This window comes from Chlamydotis macqueenii, chromosome 10 (genome assembly GCF_036417535.1).
Source record: "Chlamydotis macqueenii isolate bChlMac1 chromosome 10, bChlMac1.mat, whole genome shotgun sequence".
Lineage (NCBI taxonomy): Eukaryota > Metazoa > Chordata > Aves > Otidiformes > Otididae > Chlamydotis > Chlamydotis macqueenii.
Window position 1 is genome coordinate 13403667 of NC_141565.1, and position 17457 is coordinate 13421123.

Here is a 17457-nt window from a genome sequence, read left to right on the forward strand (position 1 = left end):
TGCCAGGGGAAACAGCCTGGGGTTGGTGCCCAGATCCCAGTGGGTAAGTTGGGAAGATGGTGCCCGGGTGGTGTGTAGTGCTGGCACCGTGTCCCCTCAGTTCAGCTGTTGGGAGCCAGCAGTTGCCTCCTGGTAGGGTGGCTGTCAGGATTGCTAATACTGCTTCAGCTGTTGGAAGTCTGTAATCGCTTTACCGTATCTTAATGACTGGAATGTCCATCTCTGGCCCTAATGTAAGTATTTAAGGCCATGGTTAGGGGCAAGCACTCACTGTTCCCAGCAGCTGGGTGTGCTTGTCGCTCAGGATGCCCAACAGCCCTCCACAGAGTGGATTTCCCATTCTTTTGGACAGTTTGTCCTGACTTCTGAACAGAGAGAAACTGCAGATGCCTGCGCTTGAGTCCCAGCGTGTGCTCTGCAGTCCTGAGTCTTAGCTCCAGCATGCCTGCACCTCAGCGTGAGCCTGCTGCTTTGTCTGTCTCCATCGGAAATGCAATGGGTGTTGAAGTCATCTGCCAGACACCCAGCGTATAAGTCTCTTTGTTAGGTGGCTTTGGGAGTCACCTCTTATGCTAAAAATTGTCAGAAGCTGGAATATGACAGAATATTAGGGGAGTTCCAGGTTAGGGGTGAACAGATACTTCAGCTGAGCTTTCTGGGGAAAGAGGATTCCATGTTACCTAAAAATTCTACTTTGTGCGCTCTCCTTACTACCCTTAACTGCAGGATGATCCAGAATCTTTGTAGGGGAGAAGTTCTCCTTGATCTTGGAGTATGCCACTTAAGAGCAAGGGAACTCGGCACATGGTGAGATCTCCCTGACAGACTGAAGTGTTCCTGTTACTTTCTCATTGTTCGGATGTACATAGGAGAGGGATGTGCTGCAGCGGAAGTGGACTGCCGTACTGTTCTGTATTGTCTCATCAGAACGTCCACCGTGTTAACTTCATTCCCTGTTTTTAGAGACAATCGATATACTGTGACTTAAGGATTATTTTCCTGGACCTGGCTTCTAGTCTGGCTCTCTGGAGCTAGTTTAAAAGGTACAGTATTTCTAGAATATAAATATTATGTTCTTTGATAGCGAAGAACATGATCTGCTCCCTTTTAGGGGCTCATAGGAAGACATGTGCACAGAGTAGCACAGAAGAGTGCCGTGGCTTAGGGTTGCTATCCAAGTTCTGGGAAACGTTCCCAGTCAAACGTGTAAAATAGCTTTTTAACACTTTCCTATAACCAGCTTGACTGCTGCTTAAAGGGCATTCCCCTGCGGCTCCGACAGTGCCAAACTGCTAGCTCTTGTATGCGTGTACGTATTAAACAAGAACTCTCCATGTCCTATGCCTTGTATGAGACAGGCTGAAAATGCATCGATCTCTAAATAAAGCTGAGAAAAGCCAAGCTAGAGACCCTGCGTTGTTGGTTTCAAACTATGCCCGTCTTGCCTCTGTGGTATGAAAGGAACCATAGAAAGCAGAGCGTGACTGACTATTGTAAAGCACCTCACAAGTGAGACTCGTGTATTGTCCTCTCTCTTGACACTAAGTGTGTTGCTTTCCTAAGGAAACTTGTAGCCTCTTACACACTTATCCACAGCACCACGAGATTTTCATTTACTTTCAAGAGTTTAAGCATTTCCTCTAAGTGGTAATGGCTGAAGCAGCGGAGAGTACGCTAGAGAGTGGTCCTTCACTCCTGTCTGGAGTGGTGAGTCAAGAGAACAGTAAGTAATGTAAAAGGGCTCTCATCTGTTGGCTGCTTCACCCCTAGAGATCTCCTGGCTTTTAGATGGGAGACAAGGTCTGAAGTAGTTCCTGAACTATTCTGCCTTGGACCAATGGAAAAAGACTTAATCTGATCCCTAAATAAGAATCCTCTTCCGCGCTGCTGCTCCTAGGGCAGAAATTCAGATAGTCTTGTTCTCAACTGCGTCAGGGCCGCTGTCTGCCTTGGTATACGTAGCGTGGATTAGGCCATCTTCAGGCCTCCTGTGCCGTGATAACGACAGATACAGAAGTGGTAGAAAAGAGCTCTCTGAGCATACGTGGGGTGGAGGACGTGCTGGTACTGTAGTTGCTCATCCTCTTGCTGGTCTGAGTGCTGCTGGACACTGATTGACTCTGCGCAGTACAGCCAAATTGCATCCTCATCCAAGTTTAATAGTGACTTGCAATTGGTGTTTGGACTCTTAAATCACTGTTAAAGTGAGATATAAACTGTCTTCCACCCTATATGGGGCTTTTCTCCCCATTTGCTTGCTCAGATACTACAGGGAGCGCACCTTATCCTGAGGCTTCAGTCTGTTCGTTTCACTGGTGCCAATGCATAGGAAAGAGCCCTTCTCAGCTCAAGCATCTTTCTACTTTAAGGAGCATCTCGAATCTTCCAGAAGTATCACTGACATGCTGCCCCAAAATCTCTGAAGCAATTGCTGTGTCCCCTACTTGTCAGTTCCCTTTGTTGCGTGGCTGCAGCTCAGCTCTTGGCACTGCAGTTGCTTTCCCTGTATAACCTTGTGCACAGCAGCCACGCTTGCCTGCTTCTCTGCTCTCATTTGAGCTCGTCAGAATGGGGAGGCAGACTGAACCCACTTACAGCAGCAATAAACCGTGTCTAGAGCTTGAGGGGGAACAGCAGGAGAGAACGAGGTGGAGGGGATGTCTCAGAAAGGCAGGGTCCCGTTGCAGCCCAGAGCCTTGCTTGGTGATGAGTGTGCAGCCTATATGCAAAATACGTCTTGTCTGTCCCTCCCGTGTTGACCCTGGTCTAAACAGCACATGTGATTGGCATCCTGCAAAGTGACCTTCAGAACTCTCCAGTAGCTTTGCCCCGTGAGTAACTCACACTACAAATCATTTTAAAGAGATGCACTCAACTATTTTTTTAATTTAATTTTACTCTTATATTCTCTGCTCTTTGTAATCTGCTTGGAAATAAAATGTTTTTCCCTGCAGCCTTTGTTGTAGTCTGTTTGAGAACCATTAAACTTTGCCTGGCGTTTCTCTTGGAACAGAAGCCAACTTGCCTGCTTCCTGCTGTGCCCACGCTCTAGCGTAACAGCCGAGGTCGGTGTGTGCCTCCCAGGTAGGCTTAGCAAACCTTTGTTAGCGCTGTCCTTACGTAAAATAAAGGGTAGAGAGACCAGTTGAACTGATCTTGGTCTGGCACGATGCCTCCTGTTCTGCTGATCCTGTGACAGGTAACGCCGACTCGAGCGCGTGTCCTTGGCAGGCAGTGTTTTCCTTTGGAAGGCGGCGTTTCTGAACTCGGCCTCTGGGATGCGTATCTCCGTGCCTTTGCAGGTTTCTGCTTTCGGACACCATTTACTGCAAAGGACGGTGCTTCTCCTGCAGTCCATAGCCCGAGCAAACTGCAAACAATGGGAAATCTGTGTCTGCGTAGGTGGAATCAGCTCTTAGCTGAGAATGGACCCAGGAATTACGTAAAGAAGTAAAACTAGGGTAAAATGCCATCTCTTATAGCAGACTGACAGGAAACAAGAATTGAAACCCTGTGAAGTTCAGAGCGTGGTGTAACAAGAAGCACTGTTAAGACGTGGCTGTAGGAAGATGGTGTTGATGTTCCCATTCACAGTAGCAGCAGCATCACTACCACTCTCTTGGCCTAAAGTTTTCGGTGGCATTGCGGATCCTTGTTGCTGGCTCTTACCTATGCAAGGGCTGCCTTTTCTTAGTTACGTGAGGGCCCCTGGAAGCTGCACATCCCCTTCCTCACAGCAAAGTGAGCATCCCTGCGCTGGGGCATGTGCCTTCCTTTCCTGCTAGAAACAAAACCACAATGTGGTCAGAAACAAGCTCCCTTGGGGTCCTGCTTCTGTCCATAGCATGGTTCACTCGTGTGGGTTTTTTTCCTGCCTTGTGTAAAAGTTAGAGTCTTCCAAAGCCTAGCTTAACGGGTCTCTAAACTCTGCGTTGTCTTTTGGAGCACCTTACTGAGACCAAAGCAGGTTTGTCTGAACTACAGGACTGAGCCTGGCTGACGCACTGCACAGGATACAAGGGCCGTTTGTTTTCGGGTGTTCTGGGAGGGCTGAACAGACATCTCTGCTCACATTTCTGTGTCCTGTAGCTGGCTAACACGAGTGACGCTTGTGTTTTCTTAAAGCTACCTGCTGATCTTTGGACAAGGGTGCAATCTCCTGCAGGAAGACAGGTATAGGTAGGTACAGGCGCACCAGTCTCCAGTTTCTAGTCTGTCAGTGTTCAGCGCGGGGTTGTTTGGGAGAGGCTGTTCTACCCGAGCAGGGCTCTGGCACCGCTTCCCTGGTGCTCCGAGGCCAGGGCTGGAGCATCCTGACAAGCAAACCGGCCCCGGGAGGAGCAGGAGGTTGTTCTGTGGCCCGCAGCACAGGAGCTCTTCCTGACACGCGATGTGTCTGCGGGGAGGGGAACATCTCCACCCCGCAAGCAGCCGGGTGCGGTTCCCGCAGCTCTCCCTGCTCCTGCGCTGCGCGGCCCGGGGCTGGCGAGCGGCGGACGCCCCCGCCCGTCGCTCCGGGCTGGAAATGCTGCACAGGCTTCCGCGACGCCCTCGTCCCCCGCACGCCCGACGCGCGCGTTCTCGTCCGGAGCTGCGGGCCATCCGCGCCCGGCGTCTCCCCGCGTGGGTTGCTTCCCAAGCATCCGTCACGCCACGCGGGCCCGGCGGCCGTGAACAACCCCGGGGAACGGCACACGGGCCCGCAACCCGCCGCTCGGGCCCCTTCCCGCTGCCTCCTCCCCACGGGCGGAACCAGCGGCGGGCGGGGGGAGGCGAGGCCGCGCTCTCGCCGGGGCGGGGCTGGTTTGAGCCCTCGCGGCCGCCGTCTGGACGCGCGCGCGCGCGCGGGGCGGGGCGGGGCGGGGCGGCGCGGCGGGGGGCGGCGGGCACGCGGCGGCGGCGGGCCGGCGCCATGGCGGACTACCTCATCAGCGGCGGCACCGGCTACGTGCCCGACGACGGGCTGACGGCGCAGCAGCTCTTCAGCTGCGGCGATGGGCTCACCTACAAGTGAGTGGGGCCGGGGTCTGGGGCCGCAGGGGCCGGGACCGGAGGCGCGGGGGCCTGTGACCGGGCCCGGGCCCGGTGCGGTGGCTGACGCATCTCCCCTCGTTACCCCCCCCCGCAGCGATTTCCTCATCCTCCCCGGTTACATCGACTTCACGGCGGACCAGGTGGTGAGTGGCCGGGGAGGGGGAGCGGGCCGGGGGTCGGGAGCGGTGCCGGGGCCGCCGCTCACCCCCCCGCCCGCCGCCTGCCTCCCCGCCAGGACCTGACCTCGGCGCTGACCAAGAGGATCACCCTGAAAACCCCGCTGGTCTCCTCCCCCATGGACACGGTCACCGAGGCCGGCATGGCCATCGCCATGGCGGTGAGTGCGGGCCTGCCCCGCCGCCGCCCTTACCGAGACGGCGGGGCCCGGGCCCCAGGGCGGGGGGTGTGTGTGTGGCGGTGGAACCGCCGCGTGAGGTGCGGGCCTGGCTGCTCTGGGGTCACCTAACCGCCCCAGGCTCCCCTCGGGGCGCAGCCGTGCCTCACGCTTCTCCCGGTCCCTCGGTTTTGCCGCAGCGGCTCCCTGCGGGTGGCCCCGGGTGCTGGATCCGGCCGATGAAGGGCCGGGCGGGTTTTGCAGCCGCTTACAGCCGCCTTTTGTGTCCCCAGCTGACAGGGGGCATTGGATTCATCCACCACAACTGCACCCCGGAGTTCCAGGCCAACGAAGTGCGGAAGGTGAAGGTGAGCGGCTGCAGCGGCAGCGCCAAACTGCGCTGTAAGGGCGCTTTGTGGAGGAGGGCGGTGGGGTTTGGTCCAGCTGCAGGAGCTGTGAGAGGACACCGTTAACGTGTGGCAGATCTCGGTGTTTCAGAGCAGCCGTGCTGCCGCAGTTGCCTGCACAGACCGCTTGCTGTGTGTTAGGCGCTGTCCCACAGACAGCCTGGGATCTGAGAGCTGCCAGGCCTCCCGGTGTGGGAATATTCCCCCTAATTTCAGGAAGGAGGTTAGCCTGGGAACTTTCGGGAATCTGATGCTACTTGGGTGAGCTTTGGTGCTGGTTCGGGAGTCCTTCTGTCGGTGAGCGTGTGGCCAGGCTGGGTGGCTGCAGACCTTTGTGAGCGGCTGCAGTAACCGCCGGGCACGTGCCCCGCTTCCGCTCGGTCTGGCGGTGCCCCTTAGCCTGGCTGCTGAATCGGCTTCTTTTCAGAAATACGAGCAAGGATTCATCACGGACCCCGTGGTGCTGAGCCCCAACGACCGAGTGCGAGATGTGTTTGAGGCGAAAGCTCGTCACGGATTCTGTGGGATTCCCATCACGGACAACGGGAAGATGGGGGGCAAGCTGGTCGGCATCATCTCGTCTCGAGATATTGATTTCCTGAAAGAGTCGGAGCACGACCTGCCTCTGGGCGAGGTGAGAAGGGCTTGCGAGCACCTGATGGATGCGGGCGCTGTGTTGGGAAGCAGCGTGGCTTGTGATAAGGAGAAGGGTTGAGTGCGTGGCTGTGAGGATGCTGCGTCAGCAGGAGGGACCGGCTCCGCTTTAACTCTGCAGGTCCATCTTTAAATGTGTTTCCAGGGGAGAGCCTCTCATTCATTCGCTCTGTGACTCCTGCAGTGCAGAGATGAGAGAGTGGCCGTGCCGTTAGCGTTCACGTGACTCCTCCTGCGGGGTTGTCTTTCAACGCTGTGGAAGCCGTGCTCTCTACAGCTGGTGCTCTCCCCTGGTTCAGTAATTAATTCCTGGTGTTCCTGGCTGCCGCGGCGGTCCCGCATAGTGTGCTGGCACTGGCCAGGGCTGTAGCAGCTGCGCTGTGCTCAGCAAGCCCTCCAAGTGCTGATCTTCCTTTTCTGGACTGCCTTTCCCTGCGTGCCTGATCTAGGCTGCTTGCTCTTTAGAACAACGCCCTGGGCTTGGAGAGTGGTGGTTTAGCCTTTATGATGCCGCGCTGTCAAATCCCCTCGTACGGGAGAACGTTCTCTGCGATGCTGATGTTGATTCCTCTTAGTTCTGGCATTCCTGTGACGGGAGCTGTGTAACCGTAGATCCGCAGCGCTGTCAGGTTACACCACCGCTCGGCCAGCCTCTGCTCTTGACTCACAGCTATTTTTAGCTCTTGCTGACCAAACCTGGTATCACATGCTCATCCCTGTTTGGTTTGAAATCGCCTATAAATACCTGCAACGAGAATCTTAAACCAGGAGCAGGTTATAAAAGTGCACATGGCCCTTTGAAGTGATGCTGGCCCATGCAGAGGAGCCAGATAAGAGTGTCCTCTCATCTTTTATGTGGATCACTCAGTGCTGCAAAGTTGGAAGCTTGCTGCTGTTAGCATTTGGTGCTTGCCTCTGTCACCAGGCAAGTCTGCTGACATGAATGGTCTCCTAAATCCCTCCCCGCTTGCCGTCCAGCAGTCATCTTGCTGAGCCATTTGTTGCCATCCAGTTAAACCCAGAGGTCTCCTGTAGCCCGGGAAGGTCATGGATCCCACGGGCTTAGGGAATGTCTCGGGATGTGTCTGTGATGCCTCAGGCTTTTCCTGAGATGTGGATCCTGTCACAGATAGGATTTTGGGTGGAGGCAGGCAGGGTAAACCTCTTTCCTGATGGAAAATATCTGTTCTTATGGCATAAATAGCTAAAACATTCCCTCTTTTCTTTGTTGCATGCAACTAATCTACCTTTCTTGAGGGTCAGAGAGTGTTCCCTCTTAGCTCTGCCTGGCCTTCTCGAGTAACCTTTCATGAGAACGTCCCACGTGAGCTTTGTGATGGCAGGACGCTGCGAGTGGGAAGGGACCTCGAGGTCTTTTTGTCAAGCCTTCTGCTTGAGGTGCATGCAGCTGGAGTAGGTTGTGTGGGGCTGTGTCTGCATCTCCAAGGACGGAGAGATTTCACTGCCTCTCTGGGCTGCTCTTCCAGTGTTTGACCACTGGTGCGGTAAAAGTTTTCCTCTGTGTACCAGCTCCGGTGTTCCTGTGTTCCAGCTTGTGTCCGTTGCCCCTTGCCTTTCCGCTGAGTTCTGGTGCTTGTTTGTCAAGAGCGAGCGTGGGTGAGCGTGTTTGTTTGGATTGAAGCGACTCCTTTGCCCCGCTGACCTTGCCAGCAGCAGCGGTGGGTTATTCTGGGCAGAGCCCTTCCAGAGCCCGTGTGCCGGGGATCGCTGCCTGCAAGTGAGCTTGAGGGTAGCATTTCTGCCAGAACAGCATGGGACTCTGGAGGTGTCTCCAGCCCTTATTTGCCTGTGCTCTATTAAAAGGGAGGGCTCTTTGGGTGACATCCCAAGCAAGGGTCATCTGAGAGTCGTCCCTTGCTTCTAGGTGCTCTCCCTCGGCTTGCTGAGGCCCTCTGCCATCTCCCGTTTTCACTACACCGATGGGTTTAGGGGCTGCTGGCCGCTGCTTGCATGGGAACAGCACATTGAAGGCTGCTCCTGTGTGTTTCTGGAGGTGTGTTGCTGCGCTATGGGCTCCTTTGTCTGTAGAGCACTCCCACGTGACTGCTGCGGAGCGTTTCACGTGGGCAGAGGGGTTCAGTATTTTCAGATCAGTGCGAAGGAGTTCTTGTGACTTTTTATCTTCTCTCTCCCACTAGATTATGACAAAGCGGGAGGATCTGGTTGTGGCCCCGGCTGGCGTCATGTTGAAAGAAGCAAACGAAATTCTGCAAAGGAGTAAAAAAGGTACCTGCGAACGTCTGTGACGCGAGCCGTGGAGGCACTGGAGTGGGTGAACGTGGGCACGCGTCCATGCGTGGGTGGAACGCGGGAGGGCTGCGTTCCAGCACGAGGAGAGGACGCTGAGGAGAGAGTGCCCGCAGCGCTCTGCCAGGGTACAGAGTTCACATCTGTTCATCTCAAATCTGTTTGAAGTTGAGGGATTCTTGGCAGCCCAGGAGCTGAAGAGCGCCTGGCTGTCCAGCCGCACGTCTTCAGTTTTCTGTCCTGGCCTTCACATTTTGGCACTCAGTCCAGCTCTGTTAGGGTTTAGTAGTTTGACTTTTAACACAGTGTTGTGGGTCTAATTATTAAAAAATACGCACTTTTTCTGTGGTCAGTGTGAAAACACTGAGTCCTTCTCCAGTCCTGCAAACTCCTTGCTCTTATTTCCTGAGCCAGGGTTGCTGGCATCTGTGGCCAAGCAAGATTTGGTAACACACCTCTTTGAGTCTCCGCCTTGTACCAGTTGCTGCCTGCCTGATGCTCCTGGTCTGCTGCACTGCTCCGGCCAAACGTCTGTCTCCTGCAGAAACCTTCAGTGATGTTCCTTCTGTTTGTTTGAAGGCAAGCTGCCAATTGTTAATGAAGACGATGAGCTGGTGGCTATAATTGCCCGCACCGATCTCAAGAAGAACCGGGACTACCCTCTGGCTTCTAAGGATTCCAAGAAGCAGCTGCTCTGCGGTGCCGCTATTGGGACCCACGAAGATGACAAGTACCGGCTGGACCTCCTGGTGCAGGCTGGCGTGGACGCCGTGGTGCTGGTGAGCCGCTCGCAGGCATCGCGTTGGCCTGGGGGGTTTCAGTGGGCTGAGGATCTGGTTTGAATGAATCTCTCTGGCAGTGGGGCAGCAGCATGGCACTTGCTGTCTCCGTTACAGGTCCTTTTGTGTTAGAATACGGCAGTTTGTTGACCTCTCAGTCTCATTCAGGTTGGAGTCCTCAAATAAGAGGGATTCTTCCTGCCTGGGAACTTGCTGACCTTGAGGGAGTACGTGGGGCGCATCGAAGCCCTGAAGGCTGCGAAGAGAAACACTCTCAGTTAATACAGAGTCTCCTGCAAATGCTTCTTTGCAGTCTCTCACCATCGCCTCTGATGCTCCTAACTAGTTTTGAATATTTGGCTTCTTACAGTTTCCGTTCAGCTGTTTGGTGTTTGTTACTGCCTGATGTTCAGGAGCGGTCAGCCCAGAGCTGCTCTGCCGGTCTCCCCTGCTGGCCTGTAAGCTTTCGGGCACAGCCGTCGCTGCCTGCGCTTGCACGTTGCTTTCTCCTCGATCGTTAGCTTGCGAGCCCACCCTGCTCTGAGGGCACGGCTGAGCAGCGTTGCAGCTGGAAATGTTGAACAGCCACTGCGAGCTGGCCAGGTCACGGGGGCTGGCAGGGCCTGAGCGCTCAGCGGTTGACATCTGGTGTTTCAGCCGCTCTGCTGCGCTGCGGGGAGAGGTGCGTCCCCGCCCCAGCCCTTCTGGGTTTCACGAGGAGCATTTGCTGTGTCACCTGTAGTTTGAGACAGGGCTGACAGTGTCCTGGTGGTAGAGCCAGACGGTTCTTACCCTCAGCCAGGGTTTCATCTGGCTGTTGCCTACTGCAGAAGCTGCAGGATTTAAGCGTGAAGGATTTTACTGAAGTCTTTACGATAAACTGCCTTACATACAGAAGGTACGTTACTGACTTGGCAGCAGGTTCTCCTCTGGTTCTGTGCTTGGTTTGAGGTGTCGTTTTGCCCACTTAGGCAGCTTAGCAGAGACCACAGTGAGCAGAGTGAAGATCTGGGGCTCTTCTGGAGCTGTATTTATAATCTTTTGTAGAAATTCTGGTTGAAATTGGTTTTCTTTCTGTTGCAGGATTCCTCTCAGGGGAACTCCATCTTCCAGATCAATATGATAAAATATATTAAGGAGAAATATCCCAACCTGCAAGTTATTGGAGGAAACGGTAGGCGTGTGTTCAAGATTGTTCTTGGTTTTAAAGTATGTTTGCTGCTTAGACATAGAGGGAGCTGCAGGGACGGGGATGAAATTATCCTCTTTGATAGCAGTCTGTGAACTTGAAATGGCTTCCCTGGGCTTGTGGAACAGAGCAAGACCACTGCAGATGCAGAGCAGTACCCTGCTGCTGCCACAGCTGCAAACTTGAAACCTTTGTTTTGCAGCACAGTGTGCTTCAGTCCTCTGTAGCCCGTTACGCATTAGCTTCATTTACACACCATTTGAAAATTTTGGATAATAATGAATATTGCTTAATGTGGAAATCTAATGGAAATTTTCCCTGCCTCTTGACAGGAGAGTTCAGCAGTCCTTGTCTTTACCTGGCTAGTGTGTCACTGGTGCTGCTGGTAGCCTGTGCTCTGCCCTCGCTACCTGATGGGGCCCAAAGAGCGCTTGGCACCATGCGGTGACCTCTCCTACCTCAGCCTTTGGGTGTAAGTGTGTTGCAGAGTAGCCTGAAGGACCGGTGTCACCTCATGCACTGGGGACAGCTGGGACAGGAGCTCGCTGCTGCTTTTGCAGATTGGGCTGGTCGCAGCGGAGAGCCAGGCCTGGTTCTGACACAGGTGTACGGCTGGTGCCCTGTGTAGGGGACGTTTGCAGCCACAAAGTACCAGGGCAGAGCAGTGTCGCGCGTAAATCTGCTTGTCTCTCTTCAACCAGTTTCTGCTCCCCACAGTTGTGACTGCTGCTCAGGCCAAGAACCTCATTGACGCAGGGGTCGATGCCCTGAGAGTCGGGATGGGCAGTGGCTCCATCTGCATCACGCAGGAAGGTGAGAGAGATCAGCCGTCTCCTAAATTGGCTGAAGACATCTGTTCAGTAGAGATTCCCTGCTGAAAAGCAGCACAGCCGGGACGGACTTCTCCCGTTGTAAGGGCAGTGTCCACCAGCAAGCCATCTTTCACCCCCTTCGTCCAGGACATTCTCATCACCTGGGTCAAACCTCTGGGGTGGCAGCAGCAGCAAAGGCATTTCCCAGTACTGACCGAGGCTGAGTAGAGCAGGTGTGGCACGCGCAGCTTTGCTCGAGAGGAGCCGCTGGCTCGGTGTGGGATGGGGCTGGCGGGCAGCTCTGCAGGGAGAGGGGCTTATCGGATCCCCAGTGCTGAGGGGTAGAGCGCAACGGGCTGTCTGCACTCCCCTTCCCTCTGGCAGCGGTGTGACACTTGAGAATTGGTTTGCTGGGCTCGATGCCTTTCTGCAAGTTCCAGGCCGAAATGGGATTTTTGGCTGCTGTCTCTGCGGTTAGCTGGAGCTTGTGTGAGGCAGAGGCCCTGTCGCCCTGAGGGGGGCGTCCCTGGGGCCTGGAGAAAGACTGCCTTGAGGACGGGCTCGGTCCTCGTGTTTTGAACCTGGCAGGTGAGGTGCAGAGAGGTGGAGCGAGGCGCTGCAGCCCACAAACACAGCCCTACACTGCTTCGCTCCTTGGCCCTTGCCACGGGAGGCAGCCAGAGCGTAGCTGATGGCTAAAGGCGCTGCATTAGCTCTGCCAAATCCAGCGTAGCACCTTTGAGCAGCCCCGCACGTAGGCTGCTTTGCCTGCCATGGGAGCGTGCTGGCTGCGGGGGGCTTCTTGGGGCGGTCTGTCTGGGTGACCTTTCTGGGCAGGTTGTGGTGTCCTTGGGCTGACGCTTTCACAGCCAGAGCAGAACCGGGGTGCACGCGACCTCCTCTGGCTCCGAGGCAGAGGACCCGCTGAGGCCTGCTCCATTCTGCAGCAGGGTGAACGTCTCCAGAGGGTGCCTCTCCTGGCTGCTGCGGGAGGTGGGGTTGGGTGCTGGTTTTGGGAAAGGAACAGAGCAAAGGTAGAACGTGGTGCTTTGTGGGAGACATGGTTGCAAAACTCTTGACCGCAGCTCCCCAGGTTTTTGTCCCTCTTAGGGCAAGAACTCTGGCTCTTTGGGTTAGGGGTCACCTCTCTGCGTGGCTGCTGGGGTAGGGCGAGCATGCGCTGTGCACAGCCGGGCCAGGCTGGCTTGGATCTGGCCTCTGGCTTGGCTCGGGCTAGGAAGGGTTTGCGAGGTCAGCTCTGTCCCACACCGTGTGCTCTGCCCAGTAGTAGGTCACTGCTGGGGTCCTTTGTTCTGCTGCTGTTCTTCTGTCTCTAAAATGTGTGTGTTTGTTTTTGTTTAGCTGCTCCAAAGATCCCTCCAGACCTAAAGTCCCACAGCCCCAAATGCCCTTCTACTGTCACGGGCACCTATAGTAAGTCACTTGCCCTGTTCCCAACCCTAATTACGTGTCTTGAAGCAGGACCCTGATTTGGCTGCACATGGCCCTACTGCTTGTTTGAGAATAATTTAGCTGTAGATGCACTTGGGGTTTTGTGGCTTTGGATACTGGTTTGGAAATCTGAAATGGAAGCTGAGAAGCCTTTCTGAATTCCTAAAGCAGGGTGTGAACTGTCAAAGCTGAGGGCACTCAGGCCTGTCCACCCTCCACTCCAAAATCCAGTTAGGAGCTTGACTGGGCTTTCTGACTGCATCTCTGGCTGGGCACGTCCCTGCTGATCCAGCGCTCGGAGGTGATCCCTGAGCAGTCCTCCGTCCTGCTCTAAATCTGGCCCCAGTTGCGGGGAAGTTGTGCCCTGGCCAAGCTTCACTGGAAGCTCGCTCCCCTGGGGTTACAGAGGGACTTTGCGTGCAGCGTGCAGCTGCGTGCAGCGTGCAGCTGCGTGCCAGAACCACGTCTTTCCCCTCTGACGCCTGTGGAGAGAAAGGGCTCTTCCCCTGCCCAGCACAGGGCGCAGTGCTGGCTGCTCTCTACTTCTCTGATGCTACCGGCTTGAGCGGCCACCCGCGGCGAGCCTTGGGTTTTGCCCTTTCTGCCAGTTTTGACACACCTCAAAGGGAAAGAGGTTCCCGTTGAAGATCCCGGAAGGTTTTCTCTAGCAGATGGTTTTGTAGGGCCACCCTTTGCAGATAGGCTACAAAAGACAAACCCTCACCCAGACCACTCGGCGTGTGTGTGCTCTGAGCCCTGCTTTGGAAGCTTGGGCACTGGGACAGTTGGAACGGTGCGATGCTCCCAAGGACCTGGGCCAAGCTGTTCCTTAAAGGGCTGGTCTCTGTGGTGGCTCTTGTGAGGTTTCTGCAGGCCCCTCACTGTCTGCGGCACAATCCCATAGACCGTGGGCTGTAAACCCTCCAAAATCAGGTGCTTCTCTCCACAGAGCTCTTCCCTTCAGCAGTGCGGGACGGAGCGAGACCATCTCTTTAAGACTAACAGCGTTCATGTTACAGCTGGCAGACCCTCCCTGGCTGGCTGAGCCCTAGCTTAAAGCCAAATTTTATTCAGTTAAAATCGGTTCTTTCACAGTCTCGGCCTGGAGGCTGGCTTCCCTCTCAGCAGCTGCTGCTGAGCACTGGGAGCAGAGCAACTGCAGGCTCCCGGCCTTGGCAAACCTCTGCCAGGGATGTGCTCTGCCAGTGCTGCTGCCGGGCGGCTAAACCACACCTGGCGCTCACGCTCCTGAGTACTAATCCCGCATGGCCATAATCCTACCTGGTGCATCGGACTAACCGTGACCGGAGAAAAGGCTTCCAGTTAATTGTGGGGAAGGGAAGTCTCCCTGAGAGCAGCTTATCTCAGCATACTTGCATGCCTGTGGCTGACAGACGTGTTACAAGATGTGCCCTGTGCTGGTTTCCCCTCGCACAGTGGGAAGCCTCTAACTGCTACCGACCGGGAAGAGCAGGTGAATCCAAAGCTAATAAATCCCTTCCCGTGGGGCAGCTAAACGTGACAGAATCCTTGCTGTGTTGCAGGGCAGGAAATTCATTTCCCGTAAGCCATCAAATCATCCTCCCTGTTTCCTTTTCCACTGCTGCATGTGTGTGTGTGTGTGTTTGTGTGCAGATGTGTATATATAAATGTAAATATATATACACATACCAGCCAGCTGCCTTTCCACGCACATCGTACAGCTGCTGGGTATGCGGAGAGGGGTCTGGCACCGCTACCAGGGAGCGAGCGGTGGGACATGGCTACGTGCCAGGGATGCTCTGGAGAGGGGCTTTTGGAGTCTGCTCCGCTTCCTTCCCGAGCTCCCCACACATCTGCTGTGCACCAGGACGACCCGCGAGTCTCCACTGATCCCAGGTGTTTGGTCAAAGACCCCAGTCCCGAGGTCACCCACAGCTTTTTGGAGTTGAGGGCCATGAGGATGTCCCAGCAGGCATCTCCTGGGCATCCGCTTCTCTTGCAACTCGGCCCAGGGAAGGAGCATCCAGGAATCTGTGCGTTCCCGAGTGCTGGAGCATGTGTGTGCCGGAAGCCTAAAAGGGCCTGCTGGGGAGGGAACGCGCTGCTCCGTGGGAGCTGACCCTTTCTCTGCTCTCTCCCTGCCCACAGTGCTGGCGTGCGGCCGCCCCCAGGCCACGGCGGTGTACAAGGTGTCCGAATACGCCAGGAGATTCGGCGTCCCCGTGATTGCAGACGGAGGGATCCAGACGGTTGGGCACATTGCAAAGGCCCTCGCGCTGGGGGCTTCCACAGGTGAGCAGCGCGTCGGGCGGCCGGGTCGTGCACATTGGAGGGCATCTCCTAGGAAGGGTTTCCGTATGGTGTGGGATTCTGGGCGCGAGAGCACGCACCTGCAGGTGGCTGGGGGATGGGGGGTCCAGCACAGTGCTGCGCCCAGGGGCCCTGAGGGTTTTTGCGGCTACAGCGGCTGATTGCTGCTCTTGGTGATCTCTTGCGGCAGTGATGATGGGCTCTCTGCTGGCTGCCACCACGGAGGCCCCAGGCGAGTACTTCTTCTCGGATGGAATTAGGCTGAAGAAATACCGCGGCATGGGCTCATTAGATGCCATGGACAAGAACCTGGGCAGCCAGAACCGGTATTTCAGGTAAGAGATGGTGCTTCGGGGCAGCAGATCAAGCTTTTGGGGCTTCTCTGCTTCACAAACTTCCTTGATTTGTGCTCTCATGCAGTGAGACAGACAAAATCAAAGTGGCCCAGGGGGTCTCTGGTGCAGTGCAGGACAAGGGCTCTATCCACAAGTTCATTCCATACCTGATTGCCGGGATCCAGCATTCCTGCCAGGATATTGGTGCCAAGAGCCTGACCCAAGTCCGGTGAGTGCTTCCCCTTGCTTGTGCTCTGGTTAGGCCACGGTGCTGCTGTTTGGGTTCCTTGGGCAAGCTGTGCCCACGCTGCAGCGTGTTCTGCGTGGTCTGACCTCGCTGTAGCCCTCTTCCCTCATCTCCAGTGGCCGCTTGTGTCATGATGTGCCAGCCCCGGGGATGCAGGAGTGTGGTCTCTTGTAGCACATTCAGCTGCCTGGGCTTAAAATGTTGGGGTTACCTTACTCTGCCTGGCTCTTGGGAGCACAGCAAAGACCTTTCTGGACGCAACTGGAGGAACCAGTGTCCCTCATCCCAGTGGCTCCAGCTGGCCGTGTGCCAGAGCGGTCTTCCCTGGCCTCTGGCTGGCTTGTGACGGGTGTCCTTCCCCCTCAGAGCCATGATGTACTCGGGAGAGCTGAAGTTTGAGAAAAGGACAACATCTGCCCAGGTGGAAGGAGGGGTGCATGGCCTTCACTCGTAAGTGCTTCTGAACAGGACCCCTCTCTCCCTGGGGTGGGCGTCAAGGGCAGTTAAGCGCAGCTGTTGTGTCCCTCAGCTGCTGTGCTGTGGGCTTGGCACGCTGCTGGCTCAGCAGTGCTGAGCGGAGTGGGCCAGCACTCCTCTCGCAGCAGGGCACGAGCAGACGAGCTGCTCGCTGCCGGTGTGCCGGGGCTCTTCCCTGCAGCAGGCCAGGAGCTGTTCCGAGCTGTGCCTCTGGTCCTTGCCCCGGGTGAGGCGGGTCGGTAAAAGGGCTCTCTGTTTTGCTGCTCCCCTCACAGGTATGAGAAACGCCTCTTCTGAAGGAGAGGTGCGTCTGTATCTGTCATCATGCCACTCAGCCCTGCGCCGCCCCGTGCGGGAGCTGCTCTTGCTGCAGAAGTGCTGTTACTCTGTGGGCTGCCTGTAGCTCCCTGTGTCCCGTGGCTGCTTCATCACCACCCAAGAGGGCCCACCCATCGCCCAGGAGCAGCGATCCTGGGCTGGTGCCTGGAGCCTTGCACGTGGTGGCCGTGTTTTACAATAAAAGAGGAAAATATGTGCAATTAGCGTCAGCCTGGAGCCCCTCTTCCTTCTGTCCTGCCCTTGTTCTCCTTCCTTGGTGCTCTCCTTTGCTTCCTGCACCCTCTCAGGAGCAGTCGATGTCCCCAGAAGGGACACTGTGTGCATGTGAGGGGGCATGGGGAGGGGGCAGCTCCTTGACAGGGCTGAGTGGATAATGCCGTGTGGGGTGTTTAAAAAAAACTTTTCTGATAAGCACATAGGTGCTTGTGTCTGTACATGCACACACACCCTGACACTGCGCTGCCCTGCAGCCCCTCAGACAAGCCAGGTCCTCACCAATGCACTTTTTCCTGCCCCTAAGCATCCTGTACTTTGGCTCGCGCTGAAGACTGCATTCACTATCAGTGTTTTGTGTCTCTAATGTTGTCGCCTGAAAACAACTCACTCTGCACCATGGTAAGGTCAAATTAGATTTATGTGTGCTAAAACCATAGCCTTGAGTCACAACATAATCATGTCGGTGTCAAACATTCATTAACGCAGGTGGCTCATTAAGCAAAATTGTGTCACAGCCTGGGAACTGCAGCTGCATCCTCCCAGCTTGGGCCCATGGAGGTGGCAGGGTTTGGGGCCGAGGCTGAGTTGAGGCACGCGACCTCCTACCCCAGCCCCAGGGGTG

The 17457-nt window shown here is 55.7% G+C and overlaps 1 protein-coding gene across 2 annotated transcripts; it reads left to right on the forward strand.

Annotated features, from left to right (window-relative positions):
• The first annotated feature begins 4875 nt into the window (after positions 1 to 4875).
• Positions 4876 to 16828, forward strand: IMPDH2 (inosine monophosphate dehydrogenase 2). 2 transcript variants are annotated; one of them, XM_086755972.1, is made up of 15 exons: positions 4876 to 5010; positions 5129 to 5177; positions 5270 to 5371; positions 5662 to 5736; positions 6203 to 6409; positions 8589 to 8676; positions 9277 to 9476; positions 10560 to 10650; positions 11383 to 11478; positions 12840 to 12911; positions 15060 to 15203; positions 15412 to 15556; positions 15642 to 15785; positions 16170 to 16253; positions 16556 to 16828. In XM_086755972.1, exons 1-15 carry the CDS (start codon positions 4913 to 4915, stop codon positions 16575 to 16577), a joined length of 1617 nt encoding a protein of 538 aa, XP_086612098.1. In that variant the 5' UTR covers positions 4876 to 4912; the 3' UTR covers positions 16578 to 16828. The 2 variants fall into 2 exon arrangements, with proteins under 2 accessions (XP_086612098.1, XP_086612099.1); XM_086755973.1 differs by lacking the exon at positions 12840 to 12911.
• Positions 16829 to 17457: the final 629 nt, after the last annotated feature.

Excerpts from the sequence above, each read along its gene's own strand:
- IMPDH2 (XM_086755972.1), top strand. The coding sequence starts at position 4,913 with ATGGCGGACTACCTCATCAGCGGCGGCACCGGCTACGTGCCCGACGAC. Across the intron at positions 5,372-5,661 it reads GCATGGCCATCGCCATGGCG|CTGACAGGGGGCATTGGATT; the intron begins GTGAGTGCGGGC and ends TTGTGTCCCCAG. Across the intron at positions 16,254-16,555 it reads GGGGTGCATGGCCTTCACTC|GTATGAGAAACGCCTCTTCT; the intron begins GTAAGTGCTTCT and ends CTCCCCTCACAG.